This window comes from Acyrthosiphon pisum, chromosome A1 (assembly GCF_005508785.2).
Source record: "Acyrthosiphon pisum isolate AL4f chromosome A1, pea_aphid_22Mar2018_4r6ur, whole genome shotgun sequence".
Classification (NCBI taxonomy): Eukaryota; Metazoa; Arthropoda; class Insecta; order Hemiptera; family Aphididae; genus Acyrthosiphon; species Acyrthosiphon pisum.
Window position 1 is genome coordinate 3,304,191 of NC_042494.1, and position 27,940 is coordinate 3,332,130.

Here is a 27,940-nt window from a genome sequence, read left to right on the forward strand (position 1 = left end):
AATATTATGTATAGGTAGGGAGGTAAATGTACCAGCTACATTTTTACGTGTTGTTACATAATTATTATATTGCTGCAGCGCGTATGCAATATACTACAGGTATCTAAGTATCTTTATCTGGTACATTCTAAATATTGTATTTTTGTACACTTAAAATATATTATACAGTGTTCAACGTGTTGCAAAAACAAAACAAAAAAAATAAATAAATGGAGGGGCTTCCTGCTGCTGCCGTAGGATAGTGTGAATGGTTCGAGTGCGCCTACCTAATAAAACGAGTGGTACCTACGTTATAATATTGTCGAGGCTGATGGTCGATGGCCACAAACTAGTAGGTATAACCCCGCGTGACTGTGACATCAACAATGTTAACGAGACCTCGTATGTCGTAGTCTGGTACTGATCGTTCAGTACCAGGTCGGATCTTCTAGTACACACATGATTGGATTTTCGAAAGGATTATCGTACCTATAACTTATCAAGTAAGTCAAATTCTAATTTTCGAGTAAAACTACATAGGTTCCTCCAAATAATAAATTATTTTTTATTTAAAAAAACGTTTATAAACTCGTAATGAAATATTATACCTATCTACAATATAGTGCAAATGGACGTTTACATGGTTTAACATATTATATATCTTATTATCTTAAACTGTGGATGTTTATAAAATATTATCACTAGTTCAGTTGAATTTAATCGTACATCTTTATATTATAATAATAAATATCCATTTAAAGCCTAAACGTATTACAGAATATAAGTTTGTAATGCCTATTATTGTATTACATGTTCATTGTTAGATAGATAGGTACCTTAAATACTTTTGTGGGTAAATTATTGTTTTTAATCGTTTTTGAATAAAATATATATTATAAGACACTATATTATAATATGATAGGTGAAGAAGGTGAAGATGATATTACTTAAAATAAAATATAAATATGCACGTGCATTTAGTAACTGCTATGTAATTACAAAATTAGGATCAAATAATAAATTAATTACATTGTTATTGATTTTATATGATCATAATATGTATGAAAAAGTTCATATTTTGGTAATATTTTAAGCTGTTCAAATATTGTATTTAATAAGTCGTTTTCAAAAGAAAACGAATGCATTTCGTAACAATTGATGTATGGCCCAGTTTTATTAATAACCATATAAGCTGTCCATGTGTGCGCACGCAACACGTCCTTCGTCACTTTTTTTCCTTCTCAATGCACGATTTTCTACAACTATGTGCAAGTGTGATAGTTTATAGGTAATTGACCTATCTGTACACTATGATAGCCGAATGGCTACCTATTATATTTAAATTGCGATACCCAAATAACCCTATCTGTCTATGGTATAAAACATATTATTCATCACCTTTCTTTCATTCGTGTTTTTCATTATAAATTATCGTACACAAATGTTAATAAGAAGTGAGAACAATATTTAAAAGAAGGTACACGTAGGCATAGGTTGTTATTGTACTATTTATATTTTTATAATAATATTACGTCAATAAAATATAAATAAACTTAACACAAATTTCGTGTCAGAGATGACATAGGAAATGTTCAGAGATTCTATTACCTAATATAATAATATCAAATTTTTAGTAAAATTGTCACTATAGTTTTCCTAACTATTATTTTGTATCATGTCATTACCATGTACGCATTTTGTATAGTATTTACTATTTATGTAATAATTCAGGTTATAATATACCTAATATTTTATAAAGATAAAATATTATAATAAGATATACAGGTTGACCTATGTTTTTGGTTATTTTATTTTTTGCTATCTATCTAGGATATTCTTCTTTTTTAAAATAAGAATTTTAGACTACTTTTGTCTGTTTTTCAATAATCATATTTCATAAAGTTCCTTATAATAATTTTAAAATGATATAAATACAGGTAATGTAATACTGTGTACCTGTAATGTATTTATCATAATAAGTAACTATAGTTCTTACTTATTAGTTATTACTAATAACTTATTGGTATCTATAGTTTATAGGATTTTAATTATTCCCATAATCCCATTTATTAATATTTATTAATATTTAATTGAGGTAATAAATCGGTAATAATTACATCGAATGCCGAATTGTATTTAATTGATAAAAAACCGTATCATTTTAAAGTGTTATTTTTTGTAACTGAATGAGCCGAATGAGGACGATGGTATAATATTATGTTTGTATTGCTTTTTATTTCTAACATTTACTACTGATTGTTAAGGTATAATTATTGTTTGATACTTACAGACATTTTGTTACATTTGTAGAAATAACATCTTATTTTATGTTGTTAGACCTAATTAAGGTATATTATTTTATGCCGGTATCTACCTAAAAATGAATTAATTAAATATTTACACTTAAAATATACATACATTATAATATCCGGTGTTAATAAATATAAGAATTTCAGTAAACAGCCTTTACTGCTTTAGTTCAATAATATGTTCGTATTTTCCATTTGGTCTGTCTCATTAATGAATGGTTATAGTAACAAGTATGTAGTAACAGGCTTACACCAGTTTTTTCTCAGTAGTTGCATTAAAACATTTAAATCATCTTATATAATGTTGTAGGTTATTTGCCTTGTCCGGTAAATATCAGGCTAGTGACTAACTACTGACTAGGTACCTCACCTATATTATATTGGCCCTGGAAAGGTTTAAATTCGTGTAAGTTGGGTAATTCTGTTGACATTTTGTCTAATTATTGTCATTGCGCAAGTGTTTTAAAAAAACTTTTAATCATTAATATAATATTATTCTGAATTGTTATTTTCTAATTTAATATTTAATAGTTCTAGACTGATCAAATTTGAAATGTTATTATTTATTTATAAAAAAATAAGTTTTAAAGGTCAGATTAGTTATAAAATTTACTTTTAATTCTAAGGTGAAAACAAAAATTATTCAACTGTAGTTATAGTTATACCTGTAGTATAAACTCGGTAAGCAAATATACAATACAATTTAGGTACTCATTACTATATGTATTACATTATATTACGTCGACAGCGTTATAATAGTAATAAACAACTGTATTACGAGTTTTAATGATTTAGATATACAAATTACGTGATACTAATTAAACTGTGTTGGGATGTTTAATTTTTTAATTATTTTTTTATCACAAAAAGATTTTAAATACGTATTTCAGATTCTAAGTACACCATTTGTCATAGAGATACCTACTATGGATGCAGACAATAGCTGATATCTATTTATACCTATACATATTTTTTAATAAATTACAATACCTACAGTCATTAGTTATTATATTATGCACAACACGCTGAACATATTATTATTGTCTTTGGCTATTTTATTGAACTGCGTACCTAGATTTTTGCATTTAATGTAAATAATAAATTCAATTTTTGGTTCTTAAGTTTTGTTTGCCTCGACAAATTTAAACGCTGCATGAAAATTATTATATTAATATGTAGGTAGTTGGTACTTCCGCATAATTTACGAGGACATAATTTTTTTTGCATAAAAATATTGCCATCCATCACTGAAGTATTTTTCACTTGTACTCCTCATATTGTTGTGTACGGATTTTAATCAAATAGTGTATGTCACGGCCATCTTTTAAACTGCAGTTGGTGAACAGTTTTTTTTTTAAATTTTTTTTATTATTATGTTCGTATTTAAGGTCGACTAGTATTGATTCTTGCGACACATTACAGCCCTTCATCATTTTCGGGTCCCCGCGGCAGGTAAATCTATATATAGGAAACTGGTAAAATACATTTCTATTCATACGTATGTATAATGGGTGGTGTGTATCACAGCAAACACCAATTGTAATGTTAATTAAAAAAAAGTCTGTCAGCGATCAAATTAATATATTTTGTCGAGATAATACAATATTATTTTGTAAATGGCCTTATACCCTTGCTACAAAACGAAAAATAATTGTAATTTGTTAGTAGGTGTAACCGCGTGTTTGGTTACCTATTGAATCAATAAATATTCGGCCATCCATCAATGAAGCCGTGATTCATAATCAATTAGTACTTAAATAGAAGTAATAATATGTCGAAAGTTAGGTAGGAAATGGGTTTATTATCAGTTATTGGTGGCCAAGTATAGACAAAATATCCGTAGGATAATTGTAACATCGATACCTGGCGGCCCTGGGATTTTCATGGTTTTTTCCCTGTTAAAATTTATTAAAATATCGTGCTATCGCATGTGTGTCAAACGACATTAAATGTGGTAAATATAATTTACAAAAAAAAAACAAGTCGGAATTTAGAGTGATTGTAAAAAGAGAGGGAATGGCAAGGAATGACGGAAAGAACAAACCCCCGCAGAGCATTTTTTGTAGTCTTCTTTAAATATAATTTGATTCATATATTGCTTACTTATCTAATATTGTCCTTGCAAATGTCCACTTTTAATCGTAAGGCATAATAACGCCATTTCACATTTTATGTATATACCTACTTATATCTACAACTAGTCAATATAGGTAAACGCTTGCCTGAATAGCTGTATACAGTTAAATAATTTAACTTTTAAGATTCTTTTATAATATGATACACGATTTAGAGTAAATATTATATTGTATTAAAATGTTAAATATTACTGTAAAATTTAAAAACGTAAAATGTAATAAAATATATAGGTAGGTACATGTTATATTATATTATATACTTGCAAACTGTTGGACTTCTCAAGACTTGTCTCTCTTAGGGCCGATTTCACCAACACAGTTAATCACGGTTAACGCTTAATCGGCTGATAACAGATATTTAATCGGCCGATTGAACTCTGATTAACTTTAACCGTGATTAACTGTGTTGGCGAAATCGGTCCTTAGTCCCTTACGCGACACTACCCTAGACAAGGCCTGGTTAAATAATTACAGTAAGTTAGGAGTATATTATACAACACTATCATAAGTATTTACGAAATATACAAAAATCGAATTATGTAATCGACAAACGCGCGGTCTGATGGAAAAAAAGTAATAACCATTTGTTGATTCAAACAGAATATCTGTTGAGTGATGAATGTTTGAATAATAATATAGGAAGGTACCTACATAATATATTGTATATTTATATATTATACAAATAATTGAAATATGTACATTATATACATAAGTTAGGTAGGTAGGTATCCCTACCAGCATAATATTATTATTAGGTATCAATTAATCAAATGCTATCATATATAATTTAAGTTATTTACAAGGAAATCGTCTTATTTAGGTTATTATAAACACGTTTTATATTTCATATATAAACGTGAAATATTATGATACATTGATACCTGTATAATGTTAAGCCTATAGAGTAGAATAATAGAGTAAAAATTAAATACAACTATAAAAGATATTTTTTATTTTTTTATATTTTTATCTCTTTATCTTATACTATAAACTTTTTAGTTTTCGTGGGTTGAAATTTCAAAAACATGAGATTAATTGAGTGTGTATTAATGAAAGTACCTACGCGCATTCATAATTTCTCGATAACGTATAATTGGTATGTATAGGTAATAGGTACTACATAAGTACCAATAATAAATAAAATAAGTTTGAATAGTAGGTACCTACTTATAAATAATTATAAATATAAAACAAGATTTCAATCAGATTGTTGTTATGAATAATCAAATATAAATAATGCAAATATAATATAAATCAATTTTTTAACAATAGGTACTATACCTACTCATATAATAACATAATATAGTAGGTTTTAGGTACGTATAAGTACTTACAAGCTTATAGGTACAAGCATTATTATACGATCAATTAAATAAAGGCCAGATTACTTTAATTTATTGTTCATGACTATTCTTCAATTGAAGATCCGTATTTTTGATTTATTTGTATCTATTACATCTCCATTATGTCATTTGGTTCAAATGCCTGAGGGGTTCATGATATTATTATATTTATTCTCTCCGGGAACACTTTTGCTTTCTGTATGTGTTCTCCTTCGGTCAAGGTTGATGGTTTCAAGGCTGAGATTTCACTTTTAGATGAACTTTATAATTTATTCTAATACTTACACACGTAATTATACATTTCATTTTATAATTACGTATATGCATAATTAATGAAGTAATAAAAATATTCTAAAACAATTTAATCTACAATATTCATATTATTCACAAAATCTCGCGCATCACACTCGCATAGACAAATATACATAGGTAATATTGCTATACATTTTAAATGTTTTTAGACCTTGTTGTTAAGAGCTTTCATCATTGTTTTGGAGTTTTTTTTTTATGATTATACAAGCATATAATATGACGTTGTTTACGATGATTACATATTTTCGTGAGATAGGATATTTTTCATATATAACCAGAAATAAAAAAAAAACTTGAACGTTGGCCGTCAAATGAGGTTAAAACATTAATATGTTGTATTTTTATTTAATAGTGGCGTGATGGGTATAATATAATAAATTCAATGAGCTCATAAGACTTTTCTGAATTTTACATAAATAAAGACCTTCATGGAGACATTTTGTCAAAAATACTGTATAGTTATAAGATTTAGACATTTGTATAATCCTTATAGAACAACATACTATCTACATACCTAGATTACATATTACTGAATTATAATCTAAACAATAAAATCATTATATTATGTACCAACCTATTAAATAAATGTATTTGCCTATATAGCCTACTCCTAAGTAAATACTTAAAAAAATAAACGTAGATATAACTACTGTCTACTATCATAAGATATTTCACTTAAAAAAAATGAATACAAATATAATATTCAGTTATATTAATTTCAAAAACATACAATAATGAAAAATTAAATTAATGTAAGTCCACATGCAATATTTTGTTCAGCTAATAACTCTATTAGATAAATTTATTTTTTTCGTATAGATAATAATCTATAATTTAGTGGTTTAAACGCTGCAGAAAGTAAACCAGTAGTCTTAAAAATTTTAAATGCATTATAATATTATATTTCTATATAGGAGTGCAGGTAGGTAGTGGTTTCGTTGTATAGGTATATAATATTTTACATTAAAAAACGCGTCGAAAAGTGTTGACCCGGTCTCCAGAGCAACAATAACGGTTAGGTAGATAGATAGATAGGTATAGGTAGTTCATAATTTTTTATTTTGTACTTTCCCTTTATTCCGTGGCTTTATGTTACACAACAGACATATAGGTTACCTTAAACTTGGCATCATGTTTATTGCATTTCATGTATCGAACTATGTAGTTTATAGTATATACATTTATATTTTAATATACCTACCTATATACTATTATATACATTGTTGAATTGTAAAATTATTTCTAATCAAATCTTTTTTGCATTACCTATAATTTACCTATTCGTTTGCAGGTGTAGTATTGTTTTCCATTAGCTGTGAAAAGATTTTTTTTTTAAATAATTCTGTACCAAAAACATATACTATATAGGTTACATGTCAATATATAATATATTTAATATTATATATATTATATTACCTGTTTATAATGTGTCTGTATATAACTACCATAATGCTATATACAACGTCATTGGTAGTTACTATCTATATATACGTACACACGCGCGTTAATAAAATGAAGTTACCTATAATATGACATAAGATTTTAAAAACCGCCATAAGTAATTACACTTTATTAGCTGCAGTGGAATTAAATTTAAAATGTTCATCGATACACAATCACAGCACGGTGAAAGTAGGACATTGATTTGGTAATAATATATGGTCAGTGCAGAATAACATACGAGACAATTTTTTATTCATTCCTATACATAATAAACTAGTTGTATCGGTGGATGTGCAAAACGTAGTAAAATTATTTCAATTAGATAACAAAAAATTAGTTATATACGTACCTATTGAGGTTTCCTGTTAAAACTGACAGGTCTTAAAATGCAATTCGTTATGTTTAATTTCATTAGATAAATAAAAACAAATGCGTACCTAGATCGTTGGGTGTACTAAATATTTCCTTCAGTTCTACGCTATAGAATCATAAATTATGATATAATAACACCACGTATTATACCTACGGATACACCAAGGTATTATATAATTATTATAAATTAAGGTTGTGAAAACAAATTTCATATTTTTAAAATTTATACTCGATGGTTAATATTTTTGTTATGTTTGCAGCAATGTTTATGCTTAATGTAGGTTGTGGGTATAAGTGTACCTATACCTAAGTATATAACATTGTTGAAATTAATTTATACTTTTACCATCGAAAATTGGAGAGATGTAGAGATGTAGATAAATACATTTTCAGATTTGAATATTGTAATAAGGACCTATCGTAAATGACTATGACATAAACTGTAAGATGAAAAACCTTATATAATACCCATACCTAAAACATTCCAAGTTATGAATCAGATTCTGTGATGGACATTTCATGAAGCTCAATGGTGTAGTCGGATACATGAAAAAACAGTAGATAATATATACTTTTGAATTTATTTATTGTTAGGTATCTCAGTTCAGGGGCGTACCTTTCGGGTATGGACCCCCTATTTATTGACTGCAGAATTTAAAATTAAAGGTGAAATTCACTCCAGATTGTATACATGTGTCATGTTTACATGTTAAAAAAATTTGGACCCCTTTTGATAAATTCCTGGGTACACCCCTGGCTCAGTTTTATATATTTCCTGTGATCATTTTCCAGTTATACAAAATATAGTATATTAGTTATAAATTTCCGTATATTATTAATACTAATAAATTACAAGTAATAATAATGATTTTATTATTTATTACCTATATATATATTATACTTATCAATAATTTGTATACGTTTATAAGCAATCATACAAAAAATAAGATAATAGGTAAATACAATTATAATATAAACATTGACAGAATTAATCTTCGATTATTTCTTTCCTATTAATATGTCGGTACCTACTACCTATTCATATTATTTGTAATTAGTGGTAAATGGTAACGAAATTCAGACTGATATCAGACCGGAAATATATATATATTTTTTCAATGCCATTCATTTAATTTATCTTTATACCTACCTATACACTTAAACTGATAATGAACTAGTCAATATTGATATTATTGCCATTTTCGTTCAACACTTATTTAATTGATAATAATTGGAATAACATTGAATGGACACTGTAGCGGTCAACGTAGTTAATACCTATATTATGACATTATAAAACAGGGTGATTTCTTTAACAGTAAACAATCATTATCTCGAAAATTATAAATATTTTCGGAAATATTTTTGTTACATGATTTGAGGTCACATATAACTACTAATTTGAAAAAATTCAATTTTTTTTCTATTTAGGTACTTTCTTAAACGACACTACATTTTTAATGTATGTATTAAAGTTGTAAAATATTTTTTTTTCAAATTTTGATGTACCTAATACATACGATTAATTAATTTTTGAACGCAAAGTTTGTTAATTACCTACTTGGTATTTATCACTACCGTAATATAATAATGTAATATGATATATTATATAACTTTACGAATAATAATATAATATAATTTTTCACATAATAATACATTAAATAATTTAACATCACTTACGTGCATTAACGTAATATTATATTACATTATATTATGTATTTATGCAGGGTCTGATTTAGGCATTTTGTGGCCTTAGGCAAAATAAAAAAGTGGCCCCTTATCAACAGTAGCGTTTATAGTTCCCTCCCTCCCACAAAAACGAGTTGTATAAAACAAAATAATAATTTATATTAATTTAGTATTTACTTATACATTTTTACAAACACAATTATAAAATTATAGGTACATTTATAATATCTACTGGCCACAGATTTCTTGTAACTATTTTTTATTAATTAATTTATATATATATATATAAACATAGATCCGCCTTAAATCAATAAATACTAAAAACAATGTTGTTCTTCCGTGGTGATAATTTGTTATTTTGGTTTGTCAATTGTAATATTTAAGAAAAATGTATTAAATATAAATGTTTGAGAGTTATATTTGAGAGTAAAAACGCTTCCTCGAACAAAATCATGTCCCAACAATAGTGTCATCTTAATTTGTACCTTTTCAGTCATCAAAATCTATCAAATTCATGTCATTCAAAAAACAAGTTCAATAAGCTTCGGTGTGTTTAACTCGCTCAGCTTAATTTCTTCCAACCAGCGAACCGCATTGCAGTCCTAGTTTATTATGTCATCAAAGTTTGAAGAAGACGTAGGATCGCTTTCTATTGATAGTAAACCTAAGTTATCAATTCTTTCTTATTAAAAATAGACTTTTATTTATTTTCATTTACATTTTTCTATGCTAAGGATTAATCACTTAATTTTTTTTGAAATATTACATATTTCTTATTTATTTTAAACGATGAAAGGTAGTACTCTAAAAAATAAAAAATTGTCTTCATAAAAATCCGAGGAATCCAAGGTCCTTTAACAACGGAGGCCATAGGCAGTTGCCTATCCTGCCTTATGGTAAATATGTAAATATGCAGTACATGTACTTATGTCTGTGTACCAAACTATCTTCACAATCACTATATTATACCTATTTAGGTATCTTATATTCTTATTGAAAATTATAATAAGGTAATAATACACATAATTAAATCATTATTTTTTGACAGGCCAGTGAGAATTAACAAATAATTTATAAAAAACAGAGACCCATTCAAAACATTCAACTAATTTTAAATTCTGAGCGAAGCGATGAATGTATTGATTTACAATGATGTTTATTTATTTCATTTCATTTTTATTTGTGTCTGCCATCATTTTTATATTGGAAAATTCTATAGGTGAATAAATGTTTGAAATATTGCGACTCTTTTTGAGCTGTTTAGTTTCTTTTAAAAATTATTGTCGATAAAAAATTTTTTATTTGATCAAAAAGCTTGAAAATGTAATACAACTTTGAACTTTCCTCAAAAGTTGTTGTAAAGAAAATTAAAAAAAAAAATTAGCGTAAATCCAGTCATATTTTATAAGCATCTGAAGTTATAATGTTGAGAAAAATCATCAATATCACGAAAATCGAAGAATTATTTCAAGTTAGAAATTCATAAAAAATGTTCTGTTTTTATTTAAGCTTTGAAAATTTAACTCAAGATTCTAACTTTAAGTTTTCCTACATTTATCAAAAACAAAAAGAAAGTTTGAAATCAAACATTGGATATTCACCTGTAAATTAATAAATTCTTCTATTGTTATTCAAAAACGAATAATTGTAGGTACTTGAAATTTTCATCAAATGTTTATTTTATCATTTGCTATAAATAATAACATTTTCAATATATTTTTACTGGTTTTGGGTTATTTAGTTAAGGATTGAAAATTTAAAACAAGGATTCTCATGAATAGATCATACTGTAACCAACAAATCTAAAAAATATATTATAAACATAGTTATTTTTTATATAGGTACATTTCAAGTTATTATTTGAACGAAATTACACATTTAAATCTAGAATAACGGTTTAGTTATTTTGTGTTGATTTAAAAATATTATTGGTGGGTATTTGAAACTTTTGGAGTATAGGTATTATTATTTTATTTTACACACACAATGAAGTTTTCAAATGTTATTATTTTGCAAAAATGAATTTAATCTACTGTTGTAATAATGTCTCATAGTAAAATAAATTACTTTTATCACAATATTATCATCGAATATATTAAGTAATATTATTATATATTATATATAGGCTGACATTATATAGTTTTTGCTCAGAAATGTTTTTCGTATAAGTACAATGATTTTATATCATTAAATTCAAATTTAACACATACATTACCAACTTACTCATTTACTTGGGTCAGTGACTCTCTACTCTCTATACACATAATATACAGCAGAGCGTTACCCACTTACCCGCTTTTTTTAAATTATTGATAGGTAATAATACCTATTTAGATTAGATCAATATAATTAATGCTAAATTAACTTTCTTAAATTTAAAAATATCAATAGTATATACTGTTTAGGTAGTAGCATTGATTATGAATACTATTAGTATTAATAATCAATGGTAGGTAGTATAGTTACCGATACAAATCTTGCATATTAGTATGTACCGATTATGGTACGGCCTACCAGGTTGGTATATTTTAATATTTTATAATAATGTTTTTACTGCATTAAACAATTATGTACAATATAGAATCGTAAGAGTATTTTTTTTTTCATAATAATTTAGATATTAAAATGTAGGTAATTGTAAATAGATACCTACCTATTCTTAAATCTCGATATTTTGAATTAGGTAATTTATTTAAGTGCGGTATTGAATAATATGTTTTATGGTTAGATTCAATACCATAATATGTTTACTTTTCTGTTTGGTCACTTATATATAGGTAGGTATCATTATTAAATAATAATTCGTGCCATTGTGTTACGTGGTAGGTAGGTAGGTACTAAGTAACATTAATACCATACAAATATATATATTTTAAAACTACAAAATATATCTAATAAATTATGTAACCTAGTTAAATTATTAAAGTGGGAGAAATAAATTACTGGAATACTGGATTGAGGCCATCATCGAGGAACTTATAGTATAATACAATAATGTTATGAGGAACTTGCTAAAGTTATAATAACAATTATTTTCTAAGAAATTATAGTTAGTAAATTACTTCATATAGGAAGAGAAATTAATAAATGCATTCAAATTGAATTAATTTTTATTTAGATTTTAGTAGTAACTATAGGTAAGTAGGTATAGCAGCTTATATCATTGAGGTAATTTACGGAAAAAAAATTTCAATACCTGAGTATTAAATATTTAAATTGAATGGGTACTAGGTAGGTAATTCGTAATTTCGTAACTCGAAAATTAGTTATAGAGTAAGTATAGAGCTGAGAATGAACACAATTGCATATTAATATATTATCTATAAAATTATTCAGTTGAATTAGGTATCATTTTAATATTTTCAGAGTACACTCAATAAATTTTTTTTCTGAAGTACCTACCTAATTTAGGACCAATAGTGTTTAATGAGTATAGTATAGTATAGTATTATACCTATAATACTAGTAATTTTTGTATGTGGTTACTGATCATGGTTTTAAGATAGAATTATATAGAAATAGATCTCCAGACTAAATTATACATAATACATAATACATTGCATTAAATGTATCCTCATTATCGATTGTAAAATCTGAACGGGCTGAATGTATTTTTAACATTTCAAGTAGGTATGAACGTAGTTATTGATTTTTTGAAATCATTCGGATTTTTACGTTATATTCTTGATGTATAAATATATATAAATATATTTTAATTATTTTGTCGAGGTCCAGAAATCCTGGTTATAGGCTGCTTTGTACTTAAAATTCTTACAAATATTTATTTTAGAATATTGTTATAGAGATATAATTTATTATTTGACAATCATAAGTAATTTTCAAAACGTGATGATAATATTAGTTTTTTATATTATAAACAATTAAGTTTCAAATAAGATGTAACTACAACCTACCTACTTATACTTAAAACTGTGGTACAAGTGTACAACTTATTTACTTATACAAGGTTACCTACTTCATGATTTTTCAATAACCTTGTATCGTTACTTAGTACGAGCTCTTGAAATTGGTTAAACGTTTTGTGGACACTGTATAAAGGTCTGTGCTACCCAGTAAATATTATATTTTTTTTCGAATGGAGTTATTTATCACATATTGCTTTCAAGTTGAAAATAATATTTCAATATTTTTTTACACCCACACCCAGTTTTTGTGGTATGCGGTTTTTTTTGATATTGAAATTCATTAATAATAAATATTTATTAGGTACCTATATAATACAAAAATATCTTATAATATTATGTGAATTACCTACTTCAACTTTGCCTGGGGAGTTTTAAATAAATTATAATTATTATGATTTATATAATAATATATTTTTATTAATACCGTTATATTATATCAATGATAAATAACTATATATATATATAGATAACTGTCAACAGTGTTAACGTAACTGCCATACGTAGTAGTTATAATAACTACTATAGCATTCATCCTAATTTTGTAATAATATTATAATTTGTTTAAATTAATTATATGCGAACTAACCTTCAGTATAAGTATTGATATGTGTAGCTGCTCTTTTTATTCTATTAACTTTAATAATTTAATAGGTTGATTATTTTTTATGACATTTTTATAATACCTTTACACTGTAGATTATATATTATATTATATGAGAATAAAATATAATTAATGCAATTGTTTTAATTGTTATTATACCTATATGGTAGAACGCTATAAAGCGTCGAAGGTTTGTTTATAAAATGTAGAAACCGGTATCTAGATTATAATATTATTATCAATATCATATTTAGTATTTTTAAATAAGTACCTATATCACAAATTACAATTGAATACTTTCCAATATCTTTAATATTTGTAGGTAGGAGGTACTTACTGAAATAGATTACATAGGTACCTAATATACATTTGAAAATACAGTTTAGGGCAATACAAATCTGAAGAAAATGGGTCATCTATAATATTGTTATAAATACTTAAATATTTTTTATTACAATATTCTAATTATAGTTTAACTTTACAAAAGTATAAGTAATATGTAATTTTCACGTTAAAAATATGAATAAATTAATATAAGTCAAGGTCGAAACAATGTTGTCTGAATAAAGATAGGTAGGTAATAAAATACCTGTATATTTAAAGTAGATGTTAAATATGTCTTATTAATTATTATATACCTATACTTATTACATTTTTACCAACTACCAACAATATAACATAAAACCACACATGGGCAAAATTAAAGTTTTTACTAATTAGGCGTAATCATGTTTTCAATAACTTTGAGAAATTCTCCGAAATTCAATGTTTATAAATCGAAGTACGTCAGAAAAATATTCTGCTTTGGAATAAGAAATTAAGAATTTACGTTGTGTAAATTTTTTCAAAAATAATAAAAATATAAACAATTGTAGAAAAAATATATTATTTTTAGAAAAATTTTGTTTTTTAACGACTTAAAAATCTGTAAAAAAATATTTCCAAAAACTGTTAACGTTTTTGAGTTGTCTTATAATGAGTACCTATCTTACTGTCCTACGTTGAATGGATCATATTAAAATAATGCATAATAACTTTATTTTGAGTTTAGGTACTATACGAGTACCTACCTATAAAATTTGTATTTTGTTGTATAGTGGTTGTACTACCTTCTACCTACCAACATAAATATTTTAAATCTGCTCAATAAAATTGTATGACTTGGAAGAAATGTAAAAATCAAATGTTCGTTATTTTATACCTAGATGGCTAGATACCTATACGGCTATACCTACCTATATAGTATGATGATTGATGATGACTCTATATAATTTTTTTATGAAAGAAAATTGTATACCTACTTATGTGTTGTTTTATTTTATGTTTTGTTTAATAGGATGTGTAGGGACGCTATCCAACCACATCCACCGCCGCTTGCTTCCGTCGAAGTACGAAGTGCGTTTAAAAGATATAACAAGTCGGCTATGGTGCTTAAAGGAGTCTCCCTGACCGTCCGTAGAAATACAATGTATACAAACGTAGTATTCATTATTATTAGATTTATAAATAAAATATATTATACTAATCATTTTACATAGATATCAAATAATTATATGGATAATACGGTTTTTGATGAATTATTTTCTTATTTTCAGTTATGGTCTATTAGGACCCAGTGGATGTGGAAAAACAACACTTTTAAATTGTATAGTCGGAAGAACGAAATTGGATAACGGTGTCATCAATTTAGAATCAAATGTGATAGATGATATTGGTTACATGCCACAGGTGATAAAATTTATTTAATGTATTATAGTAACAATACTATAGTAAAATTGGTACATATAAATTATTATAACCACGAATTGTTTCTAGGATTTATGTCTAGATCCTTTACTTAGCGTCGAAGAAATTTTTTTCTACTTCGGAACAATTTTTGGTCGTTCTCGAAATGAAATTATTAGTCGTTACAAATATTTCAATGCTTTATTTGACTTGCCTAAACGAAAAATGTTAATAAACAATTTAAGGTAAGCACAACGAAAATATAATAGGTACCCTTTGAGCAGTGGCGTAGCCAGTATTTTAAAATAGGGTTAGGTAAGGGATAGGATCTGAGCCAAAAATTAAAAAAAAGTACTCAAAAATAAACAATAATAATTTATTTTTATGTTGTTTCAATGTTTTGATATGGCCAATGGTGCCGGCATAGCCTTCCCAGCCTCCTAATGGCTACGCCACTGTCTTTAAGGATGAAATCTTTGTTAGTAGCCTGTTAGTGGATGTCTAACTGCAGGCTTACAGCGTTAACATATATAGTAAATTTAGTGGAATGCTTGGCATTTTTAAGTGGCAGCCATCGCCTGTCAGTGCAGAAGTATAAATTAAAATATTTTTCGAGTCATGCACTGGAAATTAATTTATTACTCAAAGTTAAAAATTGATCAGTAGAATATATATATTAAATAACTTTGTTGTGTGTGGCAAGAGTTTAGTTTAAGTGAATACACTGTAGCAATATAACATAGTAAGTAGTAGTATAGGTCAGGACACTCATAACATACTATGTTTTAGTGGAGGTCAACAACGGAGAGTTTCCCTCGCAGTGGCTCTTCTCCATAATCCAACTCTTTTAATATTAGACGAACCTACTGTTGGTTTGGATCCAATACTGAGTGAAAAGTAAGTATAATAACTTATAAGATAATATGACTATTTCCTACTTACCTACAACCTACTATTACTATTTACCAATATTACCATTCGTCCGTAGTCCGTACCATAATAGAAAACATTTGTTTAATTAGAATCTGGTTACATTTATCTGACTTGTCTTCGGAAGGCAAGACAATTATTATTACTACACATTATATCGAAGAAGCTAGAAGAGCGCACACAGTTGGTATGATGAGAAGTGGAATAATACTATCAGAAGATGCTCCGGACAATTTACTGAAATGTTACGGATGCTCAACTTTAGAAGACGTGTTCCTCAAGTTGTGTGTGATTGATACGTCAAAAGTCATACAAGTAAATAATTTGTTTTCTTCTGGGCTCGAACTTCGTTCCAGCACCTGTAAAATATACTTTCTAATGTTAAGTAATATTAAGTACCTAACTATCTACCTATCGGTTGTTTATATATTATTAAGTATGGAGATTGGCGCAACCAGGGGATGGTTGTGCTATAAGTAGGTACTGGCACGATGCATAATACTTAAAACGGGAAAAATTGAATGACTCAATGACAAAATAAACGTAGGTAGAGCAACTATACAGAGTGTCCCGTGGGCCGTGAGGGTATATACCCATTAGCCGTAAAAAGGGACTCTCCGCCCGGACAAAAACGGTTTTTTGGTGTTTTACCTATAAGCAAAACAATATTAAAAATCATGAGGTTAATGAAAATATAATGTTGAATGTTGAAAAGTCAAAATGTTCACAAAAATAAACTCTATAAAATGGCTTTCTTCAATTGTTTCTAAAATAAAATATATTTTTTTTTTACTTCCAAAAATAAAATAAAATTAAATAGGTAGTAAAATAGAGTCCTTATCTCTGTGAGTTTAATAAAAAACAGATTTATGATATATTTATTATCTCAGGAAATATCGCAATGGATAAATCCTCACGGGACACTGTGTAGGTACCTATGGCTGTTTTAGGAAATATAAATTTTGATTTCAGTTTTAACTGCCATATTCTTAGTTCGGTAATAGTGGTTTGAACGTCAGTTGAGTAAAAGTAAAATGTGACGAGTCTTTCAAAGTAGGTAGGTACTAATTTTCTTAGGTTGATAATAAAAAAAACAAATCAAACATTATTTATTATTCATCACAAAAATAGATACCTAGGTATTATGTCATAATAATATCATTATATTTTGTCAATTATTGTCATTTGTGAGTGCGACAGCTCTTGGAAAATGATCTACCAATATAAAATACCAATGCTAATTATTTTGGATTATAAAAAAAATGGTAAAACATTACTTAAAATTTGTTAAGTTTTCTTCATAGAAATACGGTCTTATGACAATTTGCCACCAATAAGTCCACACCAAACATAATATGTACCCCACACAGTTTGGTGATAACTATCCACTGTCCAATGGGGATTGACATCTGACCATAAACGGTTGTTTTGCTTATTAATAACTCCATTGTTCATGAATTTAGATTCATCAGTCCATAATATCTGATTTAAAAATAACGGTTGTGTATCGATATAATAAATAATAAAGTACCTAATAAATAATTTTATACCCATACTATAAATGTGTATTTATATACCCACCAGCTTGTAAAAATAAATCGATTTATTCCAAAATAGTCTAACCGGGAAATTCAGTGTTCCCTAAATTGGTGAACACGCTGTATACCTATATAACTGTAATAGTATTTAAAAACCTATTGACCATAATATTTTTAAACTTTAACGCAATAAAATAAATCATAAAATTACTATACATTTATATTGTATTCAAAAATTGTATTTCTTATTAAAGTTACGTTATTGTTTAGAAGTCTTCATTGCCTGTTGATGGCGGTGTACAAAAAAAACTGTTACCTCTAGACAATAACAAGAAATTCGAAACGAGACGATTTCGAGCTCAGATGTTGAAAAATCGATTTTTACTGTGGAGAAATAAACAGTAATAATATTATATTTATTATCGATAATCATTTATACATAATATTTAACATTTTTTATACTTATATGATATAAATTCATTTTTCAGGATGACTTACCTAATGTTGGGTCTGCCAATCATTATAACTTTATTTTTCAATATGGCGATTGGACGTGATCCCAAGAATATTAGAATTGGAATTATAAACGAAGAAATCAATTTGAGAGACTGTGCAAATTTTACTTATAAACACAATAATAATTGTTTCTTGAACGAAAAACTTTATGGCAGTTGTCAATTGATTTATCAACTTCATAAAAGAACTTATAAAATTGTATGTAAATAAGAATACATAATTTGTATTTTTTAACATGACTACCATTTATATTATTAATTAAAAATTGTAATATGTGTAGAAAGACTATTATAATGTTGAAGATGCAAAAGCATCTATAAAAAAAAATGAAATTTGGGCCTTGTTACGGTTCAATTGGAATTATACGGAATCGTTGAAGGACAGAGTTAACAATGGCGAAAACAGTTTGGAAGATGTAGTTGGCCACAGCTTCTTGGAGTTTTGGGTCGATGATTCAGGTGATTTTAATTTTTAAGAAACTATTAAATAACTTTTTAATTCATTCAGTCTTATGGATATGTTTTAGATAGATATATGTCAATTTTAATTGAAAGAGACGTGACTTTGAGTTTAGCTGATGCTCTCAAAAATTTAGTCGGTTCTTGCAAAGATTCATTGGATAAAGTATTTTCTTATCCCATTAAGGTACCATAAACTATAAACTATCATAATATTATCCATAGATTTTGTAGGTAATAATTTTAAATAATTTATTGCATTTTAGATTCATGATGCTCTGTATGGTTCAAATTCGGGGTCTTTTGCTCATTTTGTTGCACCAGGAACAGTCTGTATGTAAGTGTTCTTAAATTGTTCATTTATTTGTATGCTAAAAATTAGGTAGTTGGTAGACAACTATACAAGCATTACTCAATATTTATCATTTACTGAATTCAGTAAATATATTAATTGAGTAAGCGCATACCAGTATCTTACATATGGCCATACATTTATAAATTGTCACTTTATGTTTTTTTTTAATATTTCTAGATGTATGTTTTTCTTGCCATTAATCTTCACAACTTTTGTTATGCTCGACGAACAAAATGATGGAATACTGGACAGGGTATTAACTTCTGGTATGACATACCTTGAAATTGCATTAGCTCATTCAATCATTCAAATTACATACATATGTATCCAAGCAATTGAAATTTTAATAATTATGTACGTCTTCTACGATAATCCATACATTGGATCGATTACGATTGGATTCAGTCTTCTCATAGTTATTGGAATAACAGGAATGATATATGGTTAGTTTTTATTAATTTTTATAAATTATAAATAATATATTTTTTTTTTTATTAATATTTATTATTTTAAGGTTTTGTATTGGCTTTGTCAAATGACAGTCATTTTGCAGCTGGATTTGCAGGAGTCGGCACAAATTTTTTGTTGATGTGTGCTTGTGGTAAATAAATTATCATTAAGTTAAGTAAATTATAATTTTTAATAACAAATTTTATTCTTAGGTTTTATTTGGCCTACTCAAGGGGCTCGTCATTTTGTTAAATATACCAACAAGTTTGTCCCAATTACATTGGCTATTGAAGCATTACGAGGTATAACCATGCGTGGTTGGTCTATTGATCATACGGCAGTTTATATGGGATTTGTTTCGATGTTAATTTGGGCTTTGATATTCTACGCAATATCTTATGTGTTATACAAATCAAAGAAAGGCACATGGAAGAAAGTGTAGATATGAGATCTGCAGGATCTCAGCAAAAATATAATTCAATGTGTCAAGTACAAAAGACTGCCAGAATGCTTTGTGGCAATCAAATATATTAAGTTTTCTTTATAATGTTAAAATTCTATAAGAAATTGTAAATAAATGTATTTAAGTAGGATAAATGTAATTTATTACATAGGATTCTAAAATATTATGTAAAAATAAAATATAAATAAATGAAAATGTAACTTTTTCATAGTGCAAAAATACTATTTAATATTTATTATTCATAATAAAGTTATAATATAATGAAAAACATTATCTAGGTGCACTTATTAAAGGTAAAATTATTATTTTTTAAAATTATTTATTAATGAAAATACTGTTTGTATTATTTTTTTAGAGTCGCTAATGTGGTCAATTATTTCTAAATTGTCATTAATATCAATAATAAATTGATTAATGTTATCTTCAATTGTTTTCTCGCTAGATTTTGTTTCTAAGCAGCTTTTAGCCAAATTCGCCAATGACGATTTTTCAGAACCAAATATACTATCAAGATCGAATAATTCTAAAAATGGGGATGATAATTCTTGAAAAGGAGGCGGATAAACCTAAAATATAAACAGTATTTTAACAATTAAAAATAATGAACTTAGATATTTAAAATGTAATACTTACAGCAAATTGTAAGGCAGGTAAGGTGTCATTGAATGTAGGAGGAATGAGTTGTAACTGATTGTGGGGTACATTTAATGTTTTATACGCTTCAACTGTATCAGGTAACATTGTGGTATTTAAAGAACACAATTTAGTGTCTATAAGGGAATTTATGTTGTCAGCTGAGAATAAAAAATGCCCCGTATTGTTCAAACTTTCTTGAAGCTGAAGACAGGTGCGAACACGAGATGATAACATTCCAATATCTGGTACCATTTTATAATCTGAAGTCTTGAACAAAGAAAACAATATGCATTACATTAGTAGAAAATTAAACGTTTTAAGTTAACTTCAACTATATTTAGAAATATAGTATAGATAGATAATGTGAAAAATAAAATTTTATGAATATGTTATAATAACATATTATGTAGTGTGGTCAGTGGTGTATTTATGAAAGGTTAGCGGAAAAAAGTCCATAAATGTAAAATGTAAACACAATATGAATCCACTACTCCCAATTAGTAATTACCGTGTACCTATGACAAAATATAATAATATAATATTATAATGAAAATAATAATTAATTGTTCATTGTATAAAATATAGATTGTAGATAAAATAAAAATATAAAATATATGAACACAATATTATGTATACGTCATGATACATTGTGTTATAAGTTAAAAGTCAAAAAACAAATCTTAGGTATATACATACTAAAATATTATCTAAATATATTATACAACCACCTTCTTTGTATTGACTGATTATATTATTATTTATAAAGTTGTGTAATTGTTGTATACATTACAGAATGTATATACCTAGACTGATATTTTAGATTCTGAGCGGAGCGAGGAAGCTAGTGGTTTTACAATGGTGTTTATTTTTATATCCTGAATACAAAATTTCTACCAGAATGAGTGCTTTGATTTCAACATATAGTGCCTTATCTAATTGGATCAAGATGGTACTTTAGAGAGGTAATTTTCAATTTTATCAATGGTTATTTAATGCCACGGGAAAAACCACCGAAAAATTACCAAAAAACGCTAATAATGGGATTTTAGTTTCTAACGCTTTATTTATCACCATTGAAACGAATAAAAAATAACAATATTATTATAATATTAATTCAACTTACATGATATAATAAATAATAACAATATAAAATATCCAGACTGACAAACCATCTCCGCTCAGAATCGTTTTTCTTATACAATGATAGAATATCATTGAATTCAAATTTAATACAGCTAAAAAGTCAAACCTGAATAAAAGTCAAACTTTCCAAAATATGACCTTAAGAAAATTATTTAACGCAGCTTCATACATATCAAGCCAAACCCTACATTTAGATTGTAACTTAAATACTATTCATGACGAAGCTAAACGTTTTTATAAAAAATTCATAACTGTCTATCCTCTCATTCAAATCCACTCATTAAAAACTTATCATCCCTCACAATCCCAGGTAGCCCTCCAAGGCGACTTAAACGTAAATGGTGCAGAGATTTATTACTTTAAATAATTACATATAAGTTATAAATAAATATATAATATATAATATAAATACTAACATATAACTAAACTCGCATTTAATTAAACCAAGATGAAAGTGTCATCAGTGGGTGGCTTCTTTCCTCAAACTTAAGTATCGCCCTATTTGTTTCTCTCCTTATCGCACATATACTTATTATGTCTATGATATAGATTATATATTTTCTTCTAAAAAAAAAGTTGAATACAATCCATTATACAATGACCCACTTGTAACCTACTGTACAGCAGAGCAATATCCACTAACCGGCTTTTTTTACTTATAACTTATAACACAACTTAATCATGTTCATATTTATATTTCTGGGCTTTTTTCCGTAAGGTTTTTTTTTGGGGATTTTTTTTATGCATTCTTTATGTAGACATCCCTTATTTTGTAGGTATTTGAGAAGGGTTTCTTTTTTATACTACGTTTAACTATTACAAAAAATGTGTAAAATACCAGAAAATTAGCACGCTTTCTCGCCATCCTATAGGCTAATAGTAAATTACATAAGAATATAATATACAATTCAGTTGATGGAACCGGTTCTATCTTAAATTATTTCAAATTTTAACCAATATGGCAGCTCGCATAAAATGTTATTAAAAGTTTTCAAATTGAATACCAACAACAATCAACACTAAATTGGAGATTCCACATCTGTTATATTGCAATATATTTGTGTTAAAATAAATATTTGGTCCAATATAATCAAATAAATTGCATTTTATTTTTTAAATGTTTATCTAACTAAAATTAAACTCATTGAGTGTAATACTTCATTGTAATAAATCTACCGGAAATTTTTTTTTTATTTTTTGCTGATTTGATACAAGTAATTTTTTACGGGTCAATGTATTATGATAAATACTAAAATTGCTAACTTAGAGTTAGATAATATTAAGGTTAGATAAACAGATTTAAATATAATAACTAGATACGTACCTCAGGATCATTAGCATCAATTTCATTTAAAGTTATATTATTTGTGATCAAGAAATCAAACAAAATCTCACGGATTTTATCATTTTCTTCCCAATTAATATATTTATCTGTTAGCAAATGACCAGAACCAATGACTGCAAGTTTTCCTTTTTTGGCTATAATAATATGTTAATTTAATTATTATATTAGTAAGTATTACATATAATATAATACACAATAATATTATACAAATATAATATTATAATGAAGATAATTAATAAAAACAACCAAACTAACAACATGTACCTAATTGTATGTACACTATTAATTAATCTTATGAAAAAGTGCAAAGGGTGAATTCAATTAACACAATATAATGCAATTTGTGTATTATTAAATATTTGTTAAATGGTACCTTTGTTGGAATACTTTGAAGCAGAATAAAAAGCACAGAGTGGTCTATTAAGAGGATAAGCAACAGAACCACTAGTAAGTATAGGAGCAGCTGGTTTAGCCACATTTAAACTAGCACCATAAGGAAATACAAAACTTATACATCTGAAAATTGTTTAATATCTATTATTATGATGAAAAGCCTATTAAAAATTAAAGAGAAAAAAAGATAATTTAATTAATCTTTGTTGTCATTTATTAGTTGAAAAATTTGAATATATAATAGGGGCAGCTAAATGATTGGTTGCGATCAACGACGGATGATTTCAAAGTTGATCTCCTTTGTTAGAACTTATTATATATTTAGTAGATACACATAATACAGTTACATACATATTTCGGAACACCCAGTTTGTGTGTGAAATATTATTTTTTATTTTTTATTTATTTTTTATTATTTACATAAGTGTTTTCTAGCTGGACAGATTATATATTAATAACTCTCCTCATTGATTTTAAAATTATATTGATTATAATCTATATTATACTCATGCACATGTAACATTTAATTATGAAGCTAAAATACTATTACCAGTGAAGCATTAATGGAAAAATAATATAAAATAATGGTATAACTGAACACAATTTAATTATTAGATAATGAGTTCCAAACTAAATATTTATCAGACAATACACTCTCCAAACATTCTAGTTTTATTATATTGGTTTAAAAAAAATAAAAATTAAATTAAAAATTATCTCAATCTTAAACTTTTATTTATCCATCGGGACTCGGGAGTATAATTCAAAAATACCTTATTAAAAATTAACAATATACCTATTTTTCTACCAATTGTTGGGTTATTTTGGTTTAAAACATAACAATATTGTAAAAAAAATATTATGGCAAAGCTTTTGTTATATTAAATACTAATATGTATTAGACATTTATTAATTGTTCACTTACTTTGATGGGTTTTCATTTTCTCGGTCCAAATATTTAGCCACAGCTTCATTAACAACACCATCTTTAACCAGACATTCTTTTGGGTGGAAATATAAATAATAGTGTGTGCGTAATACATAGTCTAAAAATATAAATATAAATAAAATGGCTACTTATAATAAGAATTTAAAATATAGTATCAATTAACTAAATAATAGAATAAATAATTTCATAGTTAAACATTTTTATAATAAATACTTGAAAATATAATACAAATGTCCTCGTAAGTTCTAACTGAAACTCAAAATTCTAAAAAATACCTATATATACACATTTTTTTTATAGACATTAGAAGTTCAAATGTTGACAAAATTGGATATTTAAACTATAATTAGTAATTTTAGTAATTTTATTGTAATTCAAAAATATTTGTGAGGAATTGAAATGATTACATACTCTATTATTATATTTATCCATAATGAATTTTCAAAATATTTAGGTTAATTTTAAGCTTTTGCATATTTATAGTTTATACTGTATTACTAATAGTAAAATAGCAATATATGATAAAATATAGAAATATAGGCTGACATACCATCAGATTTGTTTTTTGTTTGCAATTATTTATCAATTGAATTTAAATCTAACACGTCCATTAAAGCAGTAGTCCATTAAGATTTTGGAAAGCAAGAAATATTATTTTTGAAAACTACTTGCGGACCTTGGTATGCAATAAATAAATTTAAATTTGCACATATTATTGACCAAAGGCATATTTTTTTTTCGACAGGACCCGAGTGTAAAGATTCCTAGTTTCTAATTACATTTTGAACTATAATAATATTGTAAGTTATAAAAGTAAAGTAAAGTTTTTTTTTTATTATTATTTAGAAATATAGGAGATTATACCCAAAATATTTTAAGCAATACTTTCTGAATATATGATATAAGCAAATTAGTGGGGTGATCGAGTAGCGATTCATAAATGCCCCACCAGAAAAAATGTTCCCCTGTATCGCGCCCCCACAATAAGAAATATCTGGCGTCGCTTCTGAGTAGACATGTGTAGTGGGGAATGCTACATTAGAGTGGTCTCCCTATGGCGAGGTATGCTCGATTTCTACTGTACAGCAGATTGCCTACTTGCAAACTTTTTTTAAAACTATAAATATTCTTACCACTATTAACCATTATACCAAATTCTTCTAATAAATAATTTATATTAGTATGTAGTTCTTTTTCGCCTCCTTCAGAAAACATAACTAATACGGATCCTCCAAGATCAATATATTTATGAAGACAATTAAATTCTGCTTCTGAAAACATAGCACGTGGAGCTCCAAATACAACTAACTGCACACCATTTAAGACATCCACTGTGATCTCATGTTTATTTCTACAAATTGTTTCAAAATAAATATTAAGGCATGTAACTTTAGGAATTTAATTTAATATTTAAGTAACTTACATGGCAATCGTATAAGATCCCTGCAATTTCCTTCTCAAAATTTTCAAATTATCATTGATATCAAACATTTCATTTTTAGCCATATCAAATAATATAATATTATTGTTACTATCTGCCATATTATTCATAATTTCTGTGGTTAAACCCGGGTAAAAATGTATTAAATTATATTATATAGTTCATTGTTTTAAAAAGTTGATATCTATTACAGAAAATTCGGTATCTAATGATGGCAAGTTTAAAACGAATTTAGTTAGGCAGTGGTGTAGTAGTTACTAGACATGTATGTTATTTTATGAAAATCAATGACAAGAAAATGATGTACTTATAAATTATGTGTCGTAAACCGCTGAGTTCAGATTTGAGAATGACTGAAGTACAGAAGACAGAACAGATGAAATCTATTCCGTTTTCTATGACTGAAATATTGAAGACTCGAAGAGTAAAGTCTGAAGACAGAAGCACTGAAATACTAAATAGCGATTAGTGAACAGACAATTATACTACCTATATGTATAAGATATAGATCCCGAGCATACTATTCAAAAATCTATACGTGATCCTGCGTCATGACGATTAAAAATCTTTATTCTTTATAGCACCCATAACTAAGCCATAGTTAAGTATAATATTATAAAGAATCACGGACGGAGATAAACGGGCATAGAAAAGAATTAAACAGGACTAGGCTATTGAGTATCACGAATTAAGATTATATGTTAATTCTTGTTGAGTACGGTCAGTATGGACTAGACGCGAAATGGTTGATGGGTGTGGGGAGGTTCAGACTTTCAGAGGTTGACAACGGAATGTTGTTGAACATAATATAGATTATAATGGTTGAACACTGAACAGGTCGAGGTACGGGGTATTTTGCCTTGTAGCATTACTAGCGCCGTCATAAGTGGATACTCATGGAACTAGATCACATTATCACAATTCATAAATCTCCAGCACGATTAGAGATATATATCTTTAATCGTGATCTCCAGTGATCGGGTCATCGGGGGCTCCAAACATAGACATATTAATGAAAAATTATTTATATGTCTATGGCTCCGATAAATAGTAAAATGGTAAATACAAGACACAAGTAACAACTGTCCACGATAGATTTAGATAGAAGTAATTTAATCTATCACGCAACTGCCTAGTGTCAAGCATAGACAAGAATTGGTGTCAAGTGTATACTTCAATACTTGTCTGCTAGAGCCTATTCAAATAACAAATAAAAGTTACAATTCTATAGTGGTTAGTGACGGTGAATTTCGGAAAAAAAATCCCCTCACTAGGAAACGAAATAAATCCCCTGTAGAATAATATAAATAATTTATAAGAATTATATTATTTTATAAATCATATATTGGAAATACAATTAATATTGTATATTATGTTGAAAGTTTTCTTATACCCTAAAAATACAATATTATTACCTATATATATCATGAATATAAAATTTCACAATGGTGTTTTTTCGGCATTTTTAACAGTATACTCAAAATAAACG

General features: G+C 26.9%; 2 protein-coding genes across 2 annotated transcripts; one reads left to right on the forward strand and one right to left on the reverse strand.

The window, feature by feature from the left end:
* Positions 1–293: 293 nt before the first annotated feature.
* LOC103307655 (ABC transporter G family member 23) lies at positions 294–20,808 on the forward strand. The gene is made up of 14 exons (XM_008180802.3): positions 294–482; positions 15,446–15,577; positions 15,705–15,837; positions 15,925–16,079; positions 16,624–16,731; positions 16,857–17,079; positions 18,573–18,703; positions 18,791–19,016; positions 19,099–19,276; positions 19,345–19,463; positions 19,543–19,613; positions 19,809–20,074; positions 20,146–20,232; positions 20,294–20,808. Exons 2-14 carry the CDS (start codon positions 15,447–15,449, stop codon positions 20,521–20,523), a joined length of 2,058 nt encoding a protein of 685 aa, XP_008179024.2. The 5' UTR covers positions 294–482; position 15,446; the 3' UTR covers positions 20,524–20,808.
* A 10-nt stretch (positions 20,809–20,818) lies between these two features.
* LOC100167067 (intraflagellar transport protein 52 homolog) lies at positions 20,819–27,607 on the reverse strand. The gene is made up of 8 exons (XM_016801164.2): positions 26,434–27,607; positions 26,144–26,361; positions 24,987–25,107; positions 24,042–24,184; positions 23,648–23,802; positions 21,178–21,447; positions 20,880–21,110; positions 20,819–20,827 (listed from the first exon to the last, which is right to left on the reverse strand). The coding sequence occupies exons 1-8, from the start codon at positions 26,559–26,561 to the stop codon at positions 20,819–20,821; spliced, it is 1,275 nt and encodes a 424-aa protein (XP_016656653.2). The 5' UTR covers positions 26,562–27,607.
* Positions 27,608–27,940: the final 333 nt, after the last annotated feature.

What these genes read in the sequence shown, in the direction of transcription:
- LOC103307655 (XM_008180802.3), top strand. Translation starts at nt 15,447, where the DNA reads ATGTGTAGGGACGCTATCCAACCACATCCACCGCCGCTTGCTTCCGTC. An exon ending in ATAAAAGAACTTATAAAATT is followed by an intron (nt 19,017 to 19,098) that starts GTATGTAAATAA and finishes TAATATGTGTAG; the next exon opens with AAAGACTATTATAATGTTGA. An exon ending in TATTTTCTTATCCCATTAAG is followed by an intron (nt 19,464 to 19,542) that starts GTACCATAAACT and finishes ATTGCATTTTAG; the next exon opens with ATTCATGATGCTCTGTATGG.
- LOC100167067 (XM_016801164.2), bottom strand. Translation starts at nt 26,561, where the DNA reads ATGAATAATATGGCAGATAGTAACAATAATATTATATTATTTGATATG. An exon ending in GGATCTTATACGATTGCCAT is followed by an intron (nt 26,362 to 26,433) that starts GTAAGTTACTTA and finishes AACAATTTGTAG; the next exon opens with AAATAAACATGAGATCACAG. An exon ending in TTGATGCTAATGATCCTGAG is followed by an intron (nt 21,448 to 23,647) that starts GTACGTATCTAG and finishes TCTTTGTTCAAG; the next exon opens with ACTTCAGATTATAAAATGGT.